The 19,341-nt window shown below is 42.1% G+C and overlaps 2 protein-coding genes across 8 annotated transcripts; one reads left to right on the top strand and one right to left on the bottom strand.

Annotated features, from left to right (window-relative positions):
- The first annotated feature begins 2,012 nt into the window (after window positions 1-2,012).
- Window positions 2,013-4,870, top strand: ankrd34bb (ankyrin repeat domain 34Bb). The gene is made up of 2 exons (XM_071481855.1): window positions 2,013-2,490; window positions 2,604-4,870. Exons 1-2 carry the CDS (start codon window positions 2,288-2,290, stop codon window positions 4,087-4,089), a joined length of 1,689 nt encoding a protein of 562 aa, XP_071337956.1. The 5' UTR covers window positions 2,013-2,287; the 3' UTR covers window positions 4,090-4,870.
- Window positions 4,871-7,203: 2,333 nt separating this feature from the next.
- On the bottom strand, window positions 7,204-16,509 carry fam151b (family with sequence similarity 151 member B). 7 transcript variants are annotated; one of them, XM_071481856.1, is made up of 6 exons: window positions 16,341-16,509; window positions 15,641-15,766; window positions 10,330-10,489; window positions 10,032-10,252; window positions 8,091-8,226; window positions 7,204-7,504 (listed from the first exon to the last, which is right to left on the bottom strand). In XM_071481856.1, exons 1-6 carry the CDS (start codon window positions 16,498-16,500, stop codon window positions 7,390-7,392), a joined length of 918 nt encoding a protein of 305 aa, XP_071337957.1. In that variant the 5' UTR covers window positions 16,501-16,509; the 3' UTR covers window positions 7,204-7,389. The 7 variants fall into 7 exon arrangements, 6 of the variants coding, with proteins under 6 accessions (XP_071337957.1, XP_071337958.1, XP_071337963.1 ...); XM_071481857.1 differs by lacking the exon at window positions 16,341-16,509 and adding an exon at window positions 15,964-16,114; XM_071481862.1 differs by lacking the exon at window positions 16,341-16,509 and adding an exon at window positions 15,964-16,114 and having other exon boundaries at window positions 15,696-15,766.
- Window positions 16,510-19,341: the final 2,832 nt, after the last annotated feature.

The raw sequence follows: 19,341 nt of genomic DNA, 5'->3' as shown, positions 1-19,341 counted from the left end.
ACAAGGGTACAGCTTTAGGGGCTGACGTGGGGGGATTGGACATTATCTGTTTGGTTAAAAAGAGTTGGGAGGCTAGGCTACAGTCAAATCATGAACTGAGGTACAGACAGTGTGCAGTGAAAGGTACATTAAACAAACAATTTGACCACTTTATATAATTTTTGTCATCTGCTGTGCTCATTGCACGCACCAATAATCCTGTGCAGTTAGAATAATTCATTGGTCACAGTTTGAAAGACTTGGATGAGAGAAACACAAGGCCACACACACAATAGGCTGCAGTAGTGAATACAGGCTGTCCTGGAGAGGATAACAAACACACTGTTTGTCTGAGGACAGAAGAAACAGAAATTATGCCTTTAACTGCCTGACTTTCCTTCCCATTCATACAGCAGCTGATGGGTTGTTAAGGTTTTTAACTATTGCCATTGTGTAACTTCAACTACTGTAAAGCATTGTTATAGTGGCAACTGTACAAGTGATGAAGTGCTTTGCAAATGCAGACATGCATCATCTTCATCAGAACTGACCATCACTGTGAGAATTCAAGGCAACATAAAGCTTCTTGCAGAGGTACAAAGAGGACAGATAGCTGCTGCCTGAACTGCTGCTGCTTAACAAACGTTGCAAAATTATGCAATGTCCAAACAGAAATGTCATGACAACATATAACTTGGTAGACTCACACCAACACTGAATGACACTCATCAGAATATTGGTTTCAAGGACCACTTGTGTTTTTGAATGTTTTTACTCTACTAAGGATGGTGTATATTTTACATTAGTAATTTGTCATAATGTGAGATAATGTGACATAATTATGTGTCACATTTTGAAAAATGCATTTCTTGTTCCTCCAAGGTTGCCATCGGTTTGCATTTATTTCACTAAGCTATGAACTTTCTAAGACGCTAACAATAGGCCTATGTTGTGAGTGCACTACAGTCACCTACTTTGATCATCAAATGTTGTTGCTACGGTTACCATCCATCCATTTGCTAATCACTTTATCCCAGCATGTACACAATAAAAAGCACTGTGGACTCACAAGGCTAGCACACATAGACAGACAAACCATTCACACTTACATTCATATTGATATAAATGTTTTAAACAAAACAGGAAGATTTTTAAGTGCAGTGTAGGTGAGTACAGTTCACTCCCACCTGCAGTAGGAGGTAGACAGAACAGTGCAAAGAAAGCACACCAGACCAGCTGCCACCCTGCTGACCAGCTGCCCAAAGCCAGGTGCATTCAGAGGGACAGGTAGGCTGTCAGTTCTGTTCTCTGTCTGCTGAACTGATAGTGATGTCAGTATAACCACAGAGAGGTGATGTTCAAAATCTGGGCAGAGAACAGACTGCAGAATGAAGCACACTAATTTATTTTCTTCAAGATAAAACAAAATGTGGCAATGTAGCAATAAGTGACATTGCCCTGCTACTTAGTAAAATAGTTCACTACTTTTTAAATTTTTTTGAAAATGCCAAAAAAATGTATCCAAACAATCTAAAATTCAGTGGAAACAAAACCTGAACCTGACAATGGCTGCATTTTGGGCTCTCTTTTCTTCAACCCTACTCACAACAGTGAAGAAAAAGCCCTGTGTAAACTAACTGCTAGCTGTCGTAGATAACAGAGCTTGTAATAATTACTCATTAATCGTTACTGTGTCTAGTGATGTGATGTCAGTTGGAGTAAAGGGGGTTGTGTGATTAGTGAATCAAGCAAATAACCTCAGTGCACCACAGGAAAATACCAGTTCACTGGTGCATCACCTGTGTTATGCACCAAGAACCTTCGCAAAGATGGAGACATTTTAAGTTCTTGGCCCTTAAATTCCTGCAGTGGAAAAGGCCTCTTAATACAGACCTTTGCAGTCATTCTTTTGCACAGGTCTAGAGTTTTGCCTTTGGGGTCTGTTTTATTCCTCAAGGTTATATATATATGTGGCAGTTGTATGATATATTACATACAGCACCTGCATAGAAAGTATGTAAATATCTCAGTGTGCAGACGCAGAAACAACATGCAGAGAAAACTGGGGATGGGTTTGAAGGGGTCTGGAATCAGAGATAAAAAGATGTGACTCAAACAAATGGGGTCTGCAGTTTATCTTAAGTACAACTGAACAATTTCAACCAACAGCTGCCCATCTGATGGACCATAGCTGAAAACTTAGCATTCTTCCTCTATTGCAGGTACTTGACTGTGCACACCTTTGGACAAACAAGTGAGGAGTTTTCATCAAAGACCAGGTGGATTAGAGGCAGCCAAGGTCCTTACAATGGATGAGTCAACAGAAGTTCGAACAGATGGCAATTCTCTGCTAAAAGCAGTCTGTTTGAGTCGTCTGCGTCTCACTCGGCTGCTCTTGGACGGAGGGGCATACATAAACGAGAGTAATGAACATGGCGAGACACCACTTATGGTGGCCTGCAAGACACATCATACAGATTCACAGAGTGTACCCAAACACAAGATGGTTCGGTACGTTCTATCAGGATAACATGAATGCTACTGATTCTTGAAAGCATGTGTTTGTTTAGGATCCTTAGCTGCCACTTTCCAGGTTTAATAAGTGTGATCTTCACTCCCAATAGGTATCTACTGGAAAATGGTGCTGATCCAAACATCCAAGACAAGACAGGGAAAACAGCTCTGATGCATGCATGCCTTGAACAAGCTGGAGCTGAAATTCTGTCACTCCTTCTGAGCAGTGGAGCTGATCCAACTCTGGAGGATCATGCAGGCTTATCAGCACTGGTTTATGCTGTCAATTCAGGAAACAGGGATGTTCTCAGGGTCCTCTTGGATGCCTGCAAAGCGAAGGGTAAGGAGGTTATCATCATCACCACCAACAAACTGCCATCTGGGCATCAGGTTACAAAACAGTACCTCAATGTCCCTCCAACCTCTGACCTTGAGGAGCGTCTGCATGTCACCCCAACATCTTGTTGCATGTCTGCATATGAGGTCCAGCTACGAACTCCTCCACAGGGCTCCTTAGCAAGTGCTTCTCCCCAGCCTGGTAGCCCCCTTCTTGGCCTCAGGGATTCCCAGTGGACCGGCCTAGTCACATCTCAACCAGGTTCTCCAATACAACACCCCAGTCCTTTACGTCATAATGGTATGGATAAGCAACTTAATCTCCATAGACTACACTCAGAGCAGTGGTCCAAAAGTCCTTCCTTGCTACTTCAGCAGAGCCAGGCCTCCTCTCTGACAGAGGAGCCAGTGGAAGTTACACCTGAGGAGGACTTGGTCCTCAGAGTCAATAGCCTTGCCAGCCACGGTAGACCTACTGCTGTTTCACGTAACCACAGTATCGATGTCCACGACACAACAGGACTTCTGAAAGCTCTAGAGAATGTGTCAGGAAATGAGAATAGGGGAGGAGGTGGAAGAAGGGGCTTTGGTAGAAAGATGTCATACGATAGTGCTGCAAGTTCACTGCATTCTGCTTCACACCCAAACTTGCATCAAGACAGTCTCCCCTTTCCCCATGAATCCAGTCCTGTGGATGAAGATTCCACTGACTGTCTTAGACAACTGAATGTTTCTAGTCTGCAAAATGTTGTCCGTCGGCAGAACATTGGTATTAGCCACTACAGTTCTGATTCTCAGTTACCACAGTTTGGCAGCCGACACAATAGTTCCAGGAATGGTGGTGGAGTGGGAGTGGGAACAGAAAGGCACAAGCTGGTCAACATCAGGCCCTCCACTCTGTCAGGATCCAGGGAGTCCTTGGAGAGCTCTGTCCAGAGACGAGGCACAGCCTGGCTGGAACGAAGAGGCTCAGGGGCCCTACTTCTGGATCACATTGCCCATACTCGCCCTGGATACCTCCCTCCTCTGAACCCACATGCTCCTATACCAGATATTGGGGTCTGCTCTGGCTCTTCTTACCCTTTGAGTGGCAGTAGCAAGACACTGAATGGTGTTCTTACAGGGTCAAAGCCTTTTTTACCTTGTGCACCTGTTTTACCAAGGAATATACAAGCCAAGAAAATGCTGTGGAGACGCCACTCAATGCAGAGTGAGCAGATGAAACAGCTCGGCAATTTTGAGGAAACTTTTGGCCACTAGAATAATATTTTGAAGAAGAGGGGAGGATGTATATGCACTTACCAGTATCTCACATTGCAGTAATAGCCTGCTCATGTAATGTCAGTGTGACACCTTATATACTAAATTTATATGCTGTAGTACTTTTCCAACTTCCTTTCCATTTACAAAACTTTTTAATGCTCCTGTCAGTCTTCATAATCCTATATTAGCCATTTGTTATCATAGATGGCCAAATTCAGTACTTTGATCATGTTCTAAAACCTAATTCATCTCCATGAAATCTAAACAACTCAATCAGATGTGGTTAAGTGGAAATTAAATTCAGTTCAGTTGTATTTATATAGTGCCAAATCATAACATATATATTATTTCACTGCACTTTACAGAGTAAGTTCAAAAATAGAAAAATATCATAGAGAGAAGCCCAACCATTCCCACCATGAGCAGCACTTGGCAATTGTGGAGAGGGAAATCTCCCTTTTAAGAGGAAGAAGCCTCCAACAGAACCAGACTCAGGGTGGGGAGGGGAACATCTGCCTCGATCGGTTGGATTGAGAGGAGAGAAGAGAGGTCAAAAATGACCCCAAAGTTCCTTACAGTTGAATTGGAGGCCAAGGTAATGCCATCCAAAGTGACTATATTATAAATGTTTTCCTGAGGTTTAAACTTCAGTAAATCTACTTCAATTTACCTGAATTTAGAAGTAAAAATGCAGAACTCCATGACTAACTTTTGTGTGCATGCAAGAGTCACTGTTTAACATGAACAAACTGGAATCTATCCAATAAATATGAGTTAAACCAGCCCAGTGTGGTTCATTTTTATCTCATTGACATATTTCAGTCTCTGTAATAAAATCTTGTGATTGATGGTGTCAAATGCAGCACCAAGATCTAATAAGACAAGAAGCCTATAGAGACGAGTCCATTGTCTGGGGCTATGAGGAGATCATTGGTGACCAGAGCTGTTTCTGTGCTATGATGGACTCTAAATCCTGATTGAAATTCTGACATTAAACATACAATTCCTATGTTAATAACCGCACCCATGTTTAGAAATAAAGTTACATGGTTCCTCAATTAAAACAGCTGATACCTTGAGCCATGTTGTCCATATAGTGACGTTACATGTTTTATGCTGAAAATGGGGATTTGATCTCTTAGTCCAGCAGCATTTTTGTGTAATGAAGAAACAAGACATTTGCTTTTCAAAGCCAAAGAGATTTGAGACTTGGCTGTGACATTACAGACAATTTCATTTTTGAGAATAACCTTGCATCAGAGAGGGAGAGGACAGTGCAGAGTGAATACAGCTCAACAGAAAAACATCCACTTTTTATGTACTGATTGTTTTTGCCGATTTTGGACAAGAAGCTATTAGAGATGACAATATATATTCTATACAAAGGCATAAACAGTGTACAATTATCAATCAATTCAAACACGCACTGCAAATAACTGTTGGTATAAAAGGGTAATTATCAACACAAACTGCACATAAAGAAAAGACTGCAGCCTGGCAATGTTTTTCTCTTTTCTTTTCTTCGCTCTCTTTGTGTTGGGAGACCTTACTCCCTTAGAATAACGTTTAATCTAAATAGCCAGTTAGAAAATCTGCATCCTTGAAAACATAAAACATCACATACTCTTTTCACCATAACAAGAGTATGTGATGTCACCAGAGCTGCCAGTTGTCCCTGGAACACCTTCAGTGTTCTTCACCAACCTGTTTGCACAACTATCTGTCTGCACTCTCTATTTTCAATAAGCCTTGTACCAAATATATATATATATATATATATATATTGCATGAAGATGTGCAACTTACAGTTAGATGTGGTGAAAGGCACACAATAAAAACATAATTGCTTTGGACTTTTCCAAGCATTTTATTTTCCAAGAATAACATGGAAATCTGCTCCACTGTGACTAGTGTCACAGTACATTACTGTGAAGGTAGCGGTCATGAGACCAAACAACTTCAGCAGATTTTTAAAAAACATGGATGTCCCAGCATCTCAGTTAGATTGAAGTTTAACTGTCAAACTTATGTTCACCACTCAGCCATCAGCCTCCAGACAAACTATTTACCTCCAGCTTACACAAAAACAGACACTCCTTCCATCAGCTTCAAAGAGGGAAACTTATTTGAGCATTTCCACATCTGCTAGACAAATTACAAATCTAAATGCACCAGGAGATGTGACACTAATATATAAAAAATGTTTGGAGGACTCACTTTATTATTGCAGGTCCTATATATAATATTCCTGTATTGCTGAGTCTCAGAACATTTCTAGTAGGTTTAGCAACTTAACAGCTAACTTCACATGAACTCTATCATCACTGTGTTTAAAATCCCAGGCACGTCTCCTATATTATGAGACTTCAAACTTAACCATAGTTTTAAATTATCATATAAGAAAGTGGTGGAATATAACTATATAGAGTATATTTACTCTAAACAAAGTACTTGTACTCCTACCACTGAATACTACACTTCACTACATGGAAAAAAATATTTTTTACTCATTTCAAGCTTTAGTTACTTTGCACATTAAGATTTAACATGGACCATTTAACCAAAAATATACTTATACATCAAATATTCAGTAATAATGACATTTACTCACTTGGCAGACACATGCATGAATTAGTGACAGAAAAAATATAATAATAATAAAATACTAATAAGATTTATCTGTATAATGAGTACTTTTGATACTTTAAAGAGTAGTGTAACACCCCTGAAAATCTGGTCTTTGACCCTTCAGTGGTTTCACTTTTTACCTAGCTGTAGTGATGTACAAGTGCACTCCAGGACCCAGTGACATCACAACCAATACAGGTGCAACACAGCTCATTTCTGAACTACAACTGACCACCCCCATCAGTGATGCCGGGTGGGGTCAGAGGTGAAACAGACTTTAAACCATAGAAGTCATCAAAATACTGCTTCTTGGCCTGGTGTTAAGTTAGTCTGAGAGCTATAATTCTACTCTGATGCGCCACTTTAACTTGTTATGCAGTATCAGAAGTTACTTGTTGCTAGAGCAAAGAAGAAATGTAACTCTGCAGTATTTCACAAGAAAAAAGCATCCATTAGAGAAAAGCTACAAAAATACAAGCATAATTTGTGTTGCAAAAATATTTTATTTCTCATCACGTGACACCTAAGATTTAACTTGCAACTAGGTGGACAAGTTTCACTGTCCTGTCTCCACCAGTAGGCATCCGTCTCCTGTCAGAGTAAAGAAAGCACAGCCAGACAACTTCTCAGTGTGTGTTTCTCTTGCAACGTCACATTGAGCTCTGTCCTTCAAAAGTCTGGCAGGTCATAGTAGATCCTACTGATGTCAAACTCTTTTCTGTAGGGCAGCAAGTCCTGCGGTGTAAACACGTCGTCCCGGCCGGTCCACACAGTCAGAGTGTACCTGTGAACAACATGGGAAGGGATAACTTTTAATTAACAGCTCAAAGATATTATCATGTGTCAGTGCAAGAATTAATTACTCATTCAAGAGGCTGTCTGCTGTTTACAGCTGTGGGCAGGAAAGTGACACTTCACAAAGACGTATAAACTTATTTCTGTGCTCTTTAGGTAAGTTTGGCTACAGAAACCCCTCACCAGGCCATCAGAGGTGAGAGACATATAGAGCAGATAAATCGAAAAGTTGTCATTCGGCCACTGCACAGACTTCCCATTTTCTGTGGCCAGAAATATTGCCAGCTTCAACTCCTGTCCTTCACTGTAAGGGAGGACACCCACAAAGAGGCCAGGCGCTGGATAGGCTGCTTCTCTCCAGACATGCCACAGGTGAGCAACTTCACACTGCTGCAACCCTGGCACTGCAGCTGCAACTTCCTCCACAGTGGGGTCACGGTTCCTGTCACTTACAGTGGAGGGTGGAGCTCAAGAAGCTATGTCCTGGAAAGGCAGCTGGCCCAAGGGCGCTCAAGTACTGTGCAGCTCAGCTGACTGAGCCTCTCCAGAGGATCTTCAACTGAGCTGATCATTACCTGTCTGACTGCTGCAACAGCCATCTGAGCTGGGAGAAGGACTGGGCCAGGAGAGCTGCACGAACTGGGAAGGTGACAGGACGTTTAAGGGTTCTACATATCTCCTCCATCACATGCACCATCTCCCAGCTGTAGCCTGAAGAAAATGAAAACAAAACATATCATCATGCAGGCTGTCTACCCACGGTATCTACAGGTTCCAAAAACCATCTGTTCGAGGTGTAACACTGGTTTCTGTTGGGAGCTAGTTTCAAGGATATGGCTGGTGTTATTTTATACACTTCTTGTTGCAAACAAATCCCATATGTAGACTCTAACCAGCCATGGTTAGGAATGTATCAGACTAATAAGTACTGTGTGTATCTCTGCCTATTTTTTCATATTCTTCTCTGCCTTGGAGTTCAACTGTTGTTCAAAAACTATTGAAACACAACAATATGAGCTACATTGTTGCACTGTGACATTCCTTCAAAACCATGAAAACACAAAAAGTTGTTTATTTGGAATAAATCCAAGGACTTCTTCAGTTACATATACAGTGGGGTCTCAAACTTTTGGAATCCACTCAAGATCATTCTTTTCCAGCATACACATAACCTCCAAATATATGAGAAATATTTTAATTTTCAATTTTTGTAAATAGTTATTCCCCTGCCCAGTCTGTGTCAGTACAGCTCACCTGCTGAGCTGCTGCCCGACTAAACTCTAGTATCATCCTACATGAATCTCCTGTTTTACCTGCAAGACTCATGTTTGAAGGTCTTTGTTGATCATGTGATCAAAAAAGTGAAAGGGTCTGAATACTTCCTGAACACCCTCATACACAGCAGCTCATGAGCCAAAAAAACCACAAATTTAAAATGACCAATGAATGGGCATTCAATTTTAATTGAATTTCTTCCAACCCCCTCTTGTAATTGAAGCTGAACTTCAATTACAGGTTATTGAAGGCCAACTTAATATGTGACCATTTCTGTTCAGATGCAAAATGAAGGTAATGATCATCCACTCATAACTAGACTTCATAAAGACCCAGTCTGTTCTGTCTCTCACACATTTATGTGGTGCAGACAAAACCAATACATTAAAGCTCATATGAGAAAGGTGAAATAAACTACTCATGCAGGATGAGAAAAAAAACATTACCCGGCGCTGACAGGTTGAAATGATAATATCAGCTGTTCCCAAGTAACTACTACTACCACCACTACACAACTGCGAGTGGAGTGAAAATGTTTTTGTAGTGATACGTCCTCACTACTCATCGGATCCATGTCACTCTCAGGAGTCACAATCTCTCATGTAAACTTTAATTCTAATCAATAACTTACAGTTATCAGCTTAATAATTCTGAATAGTGCTCGTCATTTACAGGAATGACTGCTTCTGTAGATCAGCGACCTATGAGGTAGTTTCTAAACTCTCTCTCTCTCTCTCTCTGCTGTGTCCCGCCCCAGCGAAGAGGGGATATCCCTTTTCTGCAGGACAAAAGACAAAGGACCATTTCCTTGCATTAGCACTGGTTGTATTGTAGGTATTCTGTGTTTTTCTCTGGTGTTTTACCAACTAGCTTCTCTGCTCAGTGTAATGTTTGTTTCAAATCAGATAGTTCCTGCAAGTTCTCCCTCTCTGTAAGCAGTATATACAGTTGGGTCCAAAGGTCTGACATCACCTTCATATTCAAGGGAATGGTACCTACACTTAAACATTGGGATCTCAGTGTTAGCAAGATAGTACATACAGGTTTGCTTAGAGGCCAAGTCAGACAGTGGAGATAGACAGGAAACATGGGAGCAGAGAGTGGGGGTAAACAGTCAGTAAATGTGTGTAGTAAATAGCCCTTCTGTCAGAATGAATACTCTGACTGAGGTGTTAACATGATATTTTTCTTCTATCATCAGCAAATTGTGAACACAGTCAGTGGTAATGAAGTCTCTTCACCTGGGTTGTCTGTCCCGGCAGTCCACCCTGTAGTCCAGCCAAGGGAGAGCACAGTATGAGAGGGAAGAGTTCCCACAGCAGAAAGAAAAGCCTGAGGCTCCAGAGGCCTGGCCTGGCCTCCACCAGGACCAGACAGAATGTCTGCATTGATCCACACAGGACGCCTCTGTTCAGCCAGCACTGCCTCCAGCAGAGCCATAGATGGAGACACTGCCTCCAGGCTGCACAGAGAGTAAACCACAGTGTTATCATCACACACAACCGCACATTACTCAGAAGGAATCCTACTGGATCTCACCTCTTAAAGTCTAGTTTTATTCCCTTGTCTCGTGTCTTCACTCCTTCCAGCCACTCCTTCAGTGTGATGTCACTGTCTGTGTCAGGGGGATGTGCCATGATCGGCTCTTTGGGGTCATGACCTCTCATGATTACGTCAGCCTCCAACATATGTGTGGGACCTAAGGGTCAAGTTTGTTGGTCAAAATGGTTAGTGAAGAAATCACTGATTAAATTACTGCTCTACTTATAATAATATATATTATACTCATAATACTGTATCTCATTATCTAATATTATTTTAATGTATTCACAGAGTAACTTATAAACCATAAGTTGGTATTCACATCTTGTGGCTTATCCAAAATTATCTTGGTATTCATTTCTGATATCCTATAGCAGGGGTTCTCAAACTTGTTATTCAAAGGTCCAAATCTGATTTCTAGATAAGGTCAAGGGTCAGGAACAACTAGTGATAAGCAGATCCCTTTTATTAAATTTGCTTACACCTTCCAACCAAAAGAAATGCCACAGTTTGCCTACAATTGTTTGCTTGTGAACCTAAGCCGCTCTAAGTTTTGACAGTTCACGTCTCCAACTGTCTCCGAACAAACTAGACTCATGGGTCTCATGCTGGACTGGGGCAAAATAAATGCATATTTCTCCCTCCATTCACCTTTGAAAGCTCGGTTTTCTAGGTCTACCTTCCTTTTCTCTGCACATTTAGATAATGCCATGGCGATGGGACATGGCACCTCCCTCTCTGCTGCCTCTCTGATGATGACACCGACAGAGGACGCTGGTGTCTCACTCTCTAGCCCTTAGCTGACGTGCTAATGTTGTCATTTCATATACAGTCTATGGTTGTCATGAAGCCTGATTACTGAACAGTGTTGCATCATACGTGCGCCGGCTGTCAACGTTACCACGGTTACATCTTAATCTCGGGCCAGGATCGCCGTAAAAATCTAAAATATGTTAAACAATTAACAATTTATTGATAAGACTAAAATATTTTTTGAATGTAGTAAACATACACTTCATTGTATCGTACCAATGCATTCCTAATATAAGATGACTTGCTGGTCGGTCTGGATCGAGATCGGAGTCCGGACTTTGAGAATAGCTGTCCTACAGTATGTTGTTTTGTAGCTACTTATCAGTGAGTTCATGATATTTTTCTCATCTGATATCTGTATATTATACAGGGAGTCACATCCACATGTCCTGTCCTGTGTCTGTCAGTCACAGGTGCTGCTGCAAAACCTCATTCATAAAACACCCACATAATGACCATACTCAGCCCGGTGTTACGAGCCTTTACTTCTTGTTTATTAGTGAGAAACTAGAGGACGTGTAAGGCAGTAATCCACACAGTAACCATCCAAACGGCAAAAACAGCAACATCCCTTCAGTAGCAGGAAGAGCCAGAACCAGGAACAACAGCTAAACCAGCAACAAAAAACAAACAAAAAAAACCATTCTCACAGTATGAATAAATTCAGCAGAACAGTTCACAGCCCCGAGTCCACTACTAGTTCCTCTGTCACTCACAAATAGAGAAAGACACACCTTTTTCACTTACCCAGCTCAGTGTGTCTCTCAACTATAATATAATAAATGATTCTGTTAATTCCAAACAACAGACTAAACACAAGTTAATGCCCACTTTTAGATGTTCAGTCTTCTGACTCACACTGGCAAACCAGCCAAAGGTCAAGACAATAAGTTTCTCTGCTGTAACGATACTGTACGATAGCACAGTGGATCCAATTATCTCTGCTGTATCCTGCCAATGCTAATTCAACATGGGACACAGATATCTGTAAAATGTATTCTGCAACTAACAAGTGGCTCATTTATGTAAGTAGATTAATTATGAAATTACACATTTGTGAAAAAAACGATTCCTTCAATGTTTCACAATTTATCTGAAAGACTTCCAAGTCCACCAAAACTGATGCCAGACTAAGGCCGAGGGGGCCTCTTCAAGGGATACCAGACAGACAGTGCTACAAGAGCAGTACAATGCAGTGATGTTACGTGAGAGGCCGAGTGGAGTATAGCTGAAGCACCAATCGACGCATGTGTCGTTTCAGACGTAAGACATACAGTAACTGATGATGTGTGAAGCCTCGTTTCCTGTCTGTGCCACGTGACAACTTTTGGTGGTGGTTTGGATTATGGAGCGACATTTGACTGTGTCTACAAGACCTCTGAGAGGGATGGTAACTTTTGGTTTATAACACTGATTTACATATTGCGTGCAAGTGGCTTGGTTGTATTTGTGATGGATCCACCAAGCACCACCTTGATTGTATTTTTCCCCAGTGAGTGTAGCTAAAGAATACAGAAAACAGAATATAGTATAAATTATATATAGTATATAGTATAGTAAGTATACACTGTATTTAATGTATTATCTATTACCTTCTTTGGGTGATTTAACCATTAAAAATCTGTAAAATATAATTTATGGTTTAAAAGCAAAGTAGGGTGTGATCTTAAGGGCTACATCATGGTGCCCCTTCGTGAGAGTGGCCCCTGGCTATGCCACTCCCCCAACTCCCTCATAAAACCTGCTGTTGCCAAAGAAGGTAGGATTTATTGGAGGACAATGGTACTGGTGAGAAATATATACAGTGCATCTGGAAAGTATTCACAGTGCTTAATACCCCATAATGACAAAGTGAAAAAAGTTTGCTTGAAATTTTTGCAAATATGTTAAAAAAAAAAAACCCCCAAAAATCACATGTACATAAGTATTCAGATGCATCCTATTTCCACTGATCATCCTTCAGATGTTTCTACAACTTGATTAGAGTCCACCTGTGGTAAATTCAGTTGATTGGACATGATGTGGAAATGCACACACCTGTCTATATAAGGTCCCATAGTTGACAGTGCATGTCAGAGCACAAACCAAGCCATGAAGTCCAAGGAATTGTCTGTAGACCTCTGAGACAGGATTGTATCGAGGCACAGATCTGGGGAAGGGTACTGAAAAATTCCTGCAGCATTGAAGGTCCCAATGAGCACAGTGGCCTCCATCATCCGTAAATGGAAGAAGTTTGGAACCACCAGGACTCTTCCTAGAGCTGGCTGCCCGGCCAATCTGAGCGATCGAGGCAGAAGGGCCTCAGTCAGGGAGGTGACCAAGAACCCGATGGTCACTCTGACAGTGCTCCAGTGTTGCTCTGTGGAGAGAGGAGAACCTTCCAGAAGGACAACCATTTCTGCAGCACTCCACCAATCAGGCCTGTGTGGTAGAGTGGCCAGACGGAAGCCACTCCTCAGTAAAAGGCACATGACAGCCGCCTGGAGTTTGCCAAAAGGAATCTGAAGGACTCTCAGACCATGAGAAACAAAATTCTCTGGTGTGATGAAACAAATATTGAACTCTTTGGCCTGAATGCCAAGCGTCATGTCTGGAGGAAACCAGGCACCGCTCATCACCTGACCAGTACCATCCCTACGGTGAAGCATGGTGGTGGCAGCATCATGCTGTGGGGATGTTTTTCATCAGCAGGAACTGGGAGACTAGTCAGGGTCGAGTGAAAGATGAATGCAGGAATGTACAGAGACATCCTTGATGATAACCTGCTCCAGAGCGCTCTGGACCTCGGACTGGGGCGAAGGTTCATCTTCCAACAGGACAACGACCCTAAGCACACAGCCAAGATAACAAAGGAGTGGCTTCAGGACAACTCTGTGAATGTCCCTGAGTGGCCCAGCCAGAGCCCAGACTTGAACCCGTTTGACATCTCTGGAGAGATCTGAAAATGGCTGTGCATCGACGCTCCCCATCCAACCTGATGGAGCTTGAGAGGTTCTGCAAAGAATAATGGGAGAAACTGCCCAAAAACAGGTGTGCCAAGCTTGTAGCATCATACTCAAAAAGACTTGAGGCTGTAAGTGCTGCCAAAGGTGCTTCAACAAAGTATTGAGCAAAGGCTATGAATACTTATGTACATGTGATTATTTTTTTTATTTTTATATTTAATAAATTTGCAAAAGTTTCAAGCAAACTTTTTTCACTTTGTCATTATGGGGTATTGTGTGTAGAATTTTGAGGTAAAAAATGAATTGAATCCATTTTGGAATAAGGCTGTAACATAACAAAATGTGGAAAAAGTGAAGTGCTGTGAATACTTTCCGGATGCACTGTAGTCCAGATAACTTAATTTAACTGCTTCATTCATTGTGACTGTAATACTGCACAGTTGAAACCAACAGCATCTGAGGCTTGTCATCTAAGCTTGTCTGAGCCATATATTTGTATTTAACTTTCAACAAACAATTTTTTTTCATGACTCATTAATATGCAGATTACGCTCTTGATTAGTTGTTTGGTCTATAAAATGTCAAAAGAAACAAAGAACAAAAAAATGTTCATCACAGTTTTAGTCCAAGGTGATGTGTTAAAATGTCTTTGACCAACAGTCAAAAAAAGATTCTAGATTTACAATAATGTAAAACTGAAAAAAGGCGCAAATCACACAAGTTATCAAAATAGTTGACAATTAATTATCAACTGACAAATGGATTTGTCCTTTCATCTGATCGTTAATTTCAGCTCTACTCCAAACGCTCTACTGGGACAGACCTAAAATCACCCGCATTGTTATATTTTATGTAATAAGTCATTTCCCTTTGTTATAAGTGTCGTAACCACAGCAACAGTATTTTGAGTCCAGGTGAGCTGGGCACGTGTGTGTGAATGACACGGTGACGCACAATGACGCTAACACTACCATAAAAGTGAGCACTTTATGGGTGGCACAACCCTTTCTCTGATAACTGGTCACTATGAGCAGAGTGTCATTTAATGTCACCACCAATCCAACAATAAAGCGGTGACTAATGTCCAGTCATGGAGAAAATGAGCCGCTGGAAATTCTACAATCATTTTAAAAGCTACAACCGGCAGCAGAAGCTGAGGTTTGACGGGTGATCAAGCAGCAAATATGAAACATTATTGAAAGAATAAACGGCAAAGAAAACTGAGGGATTTCTGGGTTGGGAATCAAAGACAGATAATGCACGACTTGTGGCTATGAAATTAGATTTTGAAATCAAATGGCCGGACACCACCAGGCGTGTCTGTTCGGCGGTTAAAGCAGGACGGAGGACCGCACAGCGCTAATGCTGCTGACGGGATGATGATCTCCATCAGCTTTCGGCTCCTGGTGCTCACTGACAGGACGAAGCCAACGATGTCAGTGCGTTTCTTCGATGTCTCAGAGGAGCCACAGCCGCTCCTGGCACCGGGGCTCCCCTGACATGTCCGCACGGAACACAGTAATGGCCGCTATGTTCTCATGACCAATGACCTGCGAGAGCCTCCGCCAGCCCGCTCCTGCTGTTCACGGCGTGCGACCACTTCACCTCGGCAGCGTCCCTCCTCTGTATCTGATTCAGACTCAGAAAGTAGTCCAGCGTCGGGTCACACATCCCCCCTGCAAGCAAGAAGCGACCGGTCAGTTCTCACCGCCGCGTCAGCGCCACAGCACAGTCTCAGTCTGATTTCAGTCCTGCTGCTTGGGATAGTTGGAGCGAGATGGTTCTGTAATGTTAGCTAGCTAGATTACTGTGAGTTACAAAAGGCGTAATAAAAAATAGCTCACACACTTAATATATTTTTTGGTGTCTTTACCCTTTAAATTCCGATCAACATAAACTGTAAAACATCTCATTAAAACTAAGGCAGTGGAAAATTATACAGAATTCGTGGCTCATCTCAATCTCTAAAAACATGAGTTTACAGCAGTCCAGTTAGCAGCAGGAACTCTGACCACATTTCCGGTTACGAGTTTTCGAAATAAAAGCATGAGCGGTCTATAGGTAATCATCGTATGGAACATTAACAATTCAACAAAATCACATTTCACTTTTCCTAGTATTAGTTAGATGTTAACTTCTTTGTAATAGTAAAAAAAAACACCAATCATTGAAATTGTGTGTTGTTTTTACTGACAAGAAACAGAAAACTCCAAACAGAGAGAGAGAGAGAGATAAAGCCAAATACAATACCACAGAATAAACTAAGAATCCAAAGTGTGCACAGTCCCTGCATGTGTGTATCCATTCTAACTGCTGTATATGTCAAATGTAGTCTATGTGGCTGATCTCTGCAGTAGTTGGTTGGCTGTTGGTCTTCTGATATGTCTGTCCCAGTTTCTGTCCATGTCATTGAGTGGGTTGTCTGCCACCTCCTCCTGTGACATCTTTATATTACCTCCAAGTGCATCCTGAACTTTGTGCAGAGGCAGCAGAGGTATATCAGTGCTTAAGATGACTCATCTTTCTCAGTATTTCATGCTGTGTACTCTCTCTAATCCCCAGTAACAGAGGGAACAGTGACTGTCCTTGTAAAATGACACCATGCGCAATTCACTATTTTGGCAAACATGCATTGAAAAACAGACAACAGTGCTTTTGAAGTTTGTTTTTTTTTCCTGTGGAAATAAGTGTTTCAGTGTCTGATCAGACATTGTGAAGGACATTGTGTGAAGTCATTTGGCACCAAGAAGAAAACCATTGCTTACAAACTAGACAAAACTGCAGATTAAAGAAGATGAGCATGAAAAAAGTCTTGTGATAACTGGCAACACATCCTTTGGTCAAATTTCAGTTTTATTTGTATGGTGCCAAATCATAATATACATTATCTCAAGGCCCTTTACTGGGGAGTTCCCACAACGTTCCCACAAAAAGCAAGCACTTGTCAACAGGGGGGAGGAAAAACTCCCTTTTAATAGGAGGAAACCTCCAACAGAACCGGGCTCAGGGCGACCGTCTGCTCGACCGGTTGGGTTTAAGAAGAGATAGAGGGGGCGGGGGGAGAAGAAAAAGGAAGAGGAGAGAGAGGGACAAGGAAAAGCTGTATATACTACAGGTAATGGTGTTATCAACAATAATAGCAAATAACAACAACAACAACAACAACAACAACAATAATGATAATAATGAGTGTTGTAGTGGGAGATCTGAATCCTGCTGCAGAAACAGAGAGACCTGCAGAATGAGGACAGAGAAAGACAGAGAGAGAGAGAGGAGAAGCACAAATGATGGGAGAGAAAAAATAATAGTCATTAAAAGTTAATGACATGAGTTTCTGGGACATCTTGATAATAAAGAACAGTTGTCCAGTGCAGGTCACAAATGCATGAACTAGTTTTGCAGCATTCTTTTCAGCCAGGATGTTTCTGATTCTCACGATGTTGCACAGGTGAAGAGTGGCCAAGTACCCTCCTTTATGAATTTCCCCCAGTAGCTCTCATTCCTCCAACTCTGGCCAGAGTGAGGGAAGCGGGGCTGACTATGAGGCCAGGGGAACACTGGCTGGTGGAGATTTTTTCAACTTCTGTCCAGCCTGCCATGGCAGTTACCAGTAGGCAGGCACCTGCTGTGTCAGGCAGCCACTCAGAGAGGCTGGCCCTATGGGCTTGGCCAGTGATTCAACTTGAATGGGGTGCGACTCCCACACAGTGTTATTGACACTATGGATCCTCTCATTTGAGGTGCCACTGGAGACAGTTGTCTTCTTTACAGGCTTGTCTTGCAACCCAGGAGTCAGTATTTCTCCTATAGTGAGACACAAAATGAATGATATGAAAGAGAACCTTGGGTTGTGGATATAACCTCGGTTCTCTGATTAGCATGAGGGAGTGTTTCACCAGACCCCCCTCCTTGCTGTGGAAGCGAGGTAGAGGTAAGCTTGTTTGCTTGTTGACAACTGACACTATCTCAGCCTAATATATATCTTATCTTATCTATATCCTGATGAGGTCACAAAGGAGGCGATCCCATAGTGACACATTCACTCATGCTAATCAGAGACCCGGGGTTAAATCCATAGCCTAATTATTAACCATATTCCTCCTCCCTTGTTGTTCTTCTGTGTGTCTAAGTGTCAGAGCACGCTGTGGCAGACTCGTCCTCCTAGCAACCATTTGACTCCGCCTTGATTACCTCATGCCAAACCCCTGCTGTTTCCACTCACCTTCCCATCATCTCCAATCAAGCCTACCTGCGTACATACTCTGGACCTGCTCACCCTTCCCTGCCAGATTGTTGTCTCTCCTGCATCAGTCTACACTCACCTTGCTGTTTCCTGGTCTGCCTGCATGCTCTACCTTGACCCACCGTCCTCCAGTGTCCTGCCTGCACTCACCTGAACACCTCCTCCTGTCTCGTCTGCCCTAAACACCACCTGGATTCCCAGTCGGACGCTGTGAACGGACGCGTCCCTCAACTCGATTGGCTTTGCTTGGACTTGGACGCCTCTTTGTTTTTCTTCCCCTGCACCCCTTTTGAATGTTCACAATTAACTCTGTTCACTTTATCCTGTGAGGCTCTGTCTGTTCTCTGCATTTGTAATGTATGTAATATTCACATTACCCGTCCTCACATAGGGAGGAACAAGGAACCCATGGACACTCAACCACGAGCTTCAGCAAGGATTAAGGAGTCTGAAATTTCAAAAGAAAGCCTAGCCAGCACATTTGAATTTGTCAGAAAAATAGGTCGGCATCGATTAACTTACTCTCTTCCCTTGATCCTCCGAGGTAAGGAGGCTTACTTCACTGAACACCTGGCTGGCTCATCTTTGTAGATAGCAGAGATTTGGTTTTGTGGATTACTGGCTGTCTCTCTGGGACTGCCCTGACCTGCAGAAAGTGGATGGCCTTCATCTTACTGGTGTAGCTGCTGCTATTTTATCCAGTAATATAGACAGATGTTTAAATCAAGTTTTTATTAGGACTTGTCTATTTAGCAAGTAACAGGTGATTACACAGCCTGCTAGGTTAATAGTAGTGTGGCTACCCTCTTTTTTGATCAGCACATTGAGGACATCACCAGGACTAATGCAGAGACTCACACATTTGTGTCATCCGGACTTGGTGATTGAAATGTTTTGTTTCCAGGCCTGCTTCAGTCTTCAGGTGCTTCAGAATGAGGACAAACTTACTGTGTAGGTATCCAAAAAAGAAGCAAGCAGAGGAGTTGTCTTTACTTCAATAGTCAGGAT

Source organism: Trachinotus anak, unplaced genomic scaffold (genome assembly GCF_046630095.1).
Source record: "Trachinotus anak isolate AG129_WGS33_773 ecotype Australia unplaced genomic scaffold, CSIRO_AGI_Tana_v1 ptg000008l, whole genome shotgun sequence".
NCBI lineage: Eukaryota > Metazoa > Chordata > Actinopteri > Carangiformes > Carangidae > Trachinotus > Trachinotus anak.
This window is presented reverse-complemented; position numbering and strand designations above follow the sequence as displayed.

Bases quoted from the DNA above. Each gene is read 5' to 3' on its own strand.
- ankrd34bb (XM_071481855.1), top strand. From the start codon at position 2,288: ATGGATGAGTCAACAGAAGTTCGAACAGATGGCAATTCTCTGCTAAAA. The intron at 2,491-2,603 runs GTACGTTCTATC...CACTCCCAATAG, and splicing joins CCCAAACACAAGATGGTTCG to GTATCTACTGGAAAATGGTG.
- fam151b (XM_071481856.1), bottom strand. From the start codon at position 16,500: ATGACATGGACAGAAACTGGGACAGACATATCAGAAGACCAACAGCCA. The intron at 10,490-15,640 runs GTCATTGGTCAT...CTTGACCCTTAG, and splicing joins GCTGGCGGAGGCTCTCGCAG to GTCCCACACATATGTTGGAG. The intron at 7,505-8,090 runs GTAATGATCAGC...TGTTGTTCACAG, and splicing joins CTGTTGCAGCAGTCAGACAG to GTACACTCTGACTGTGTGGA.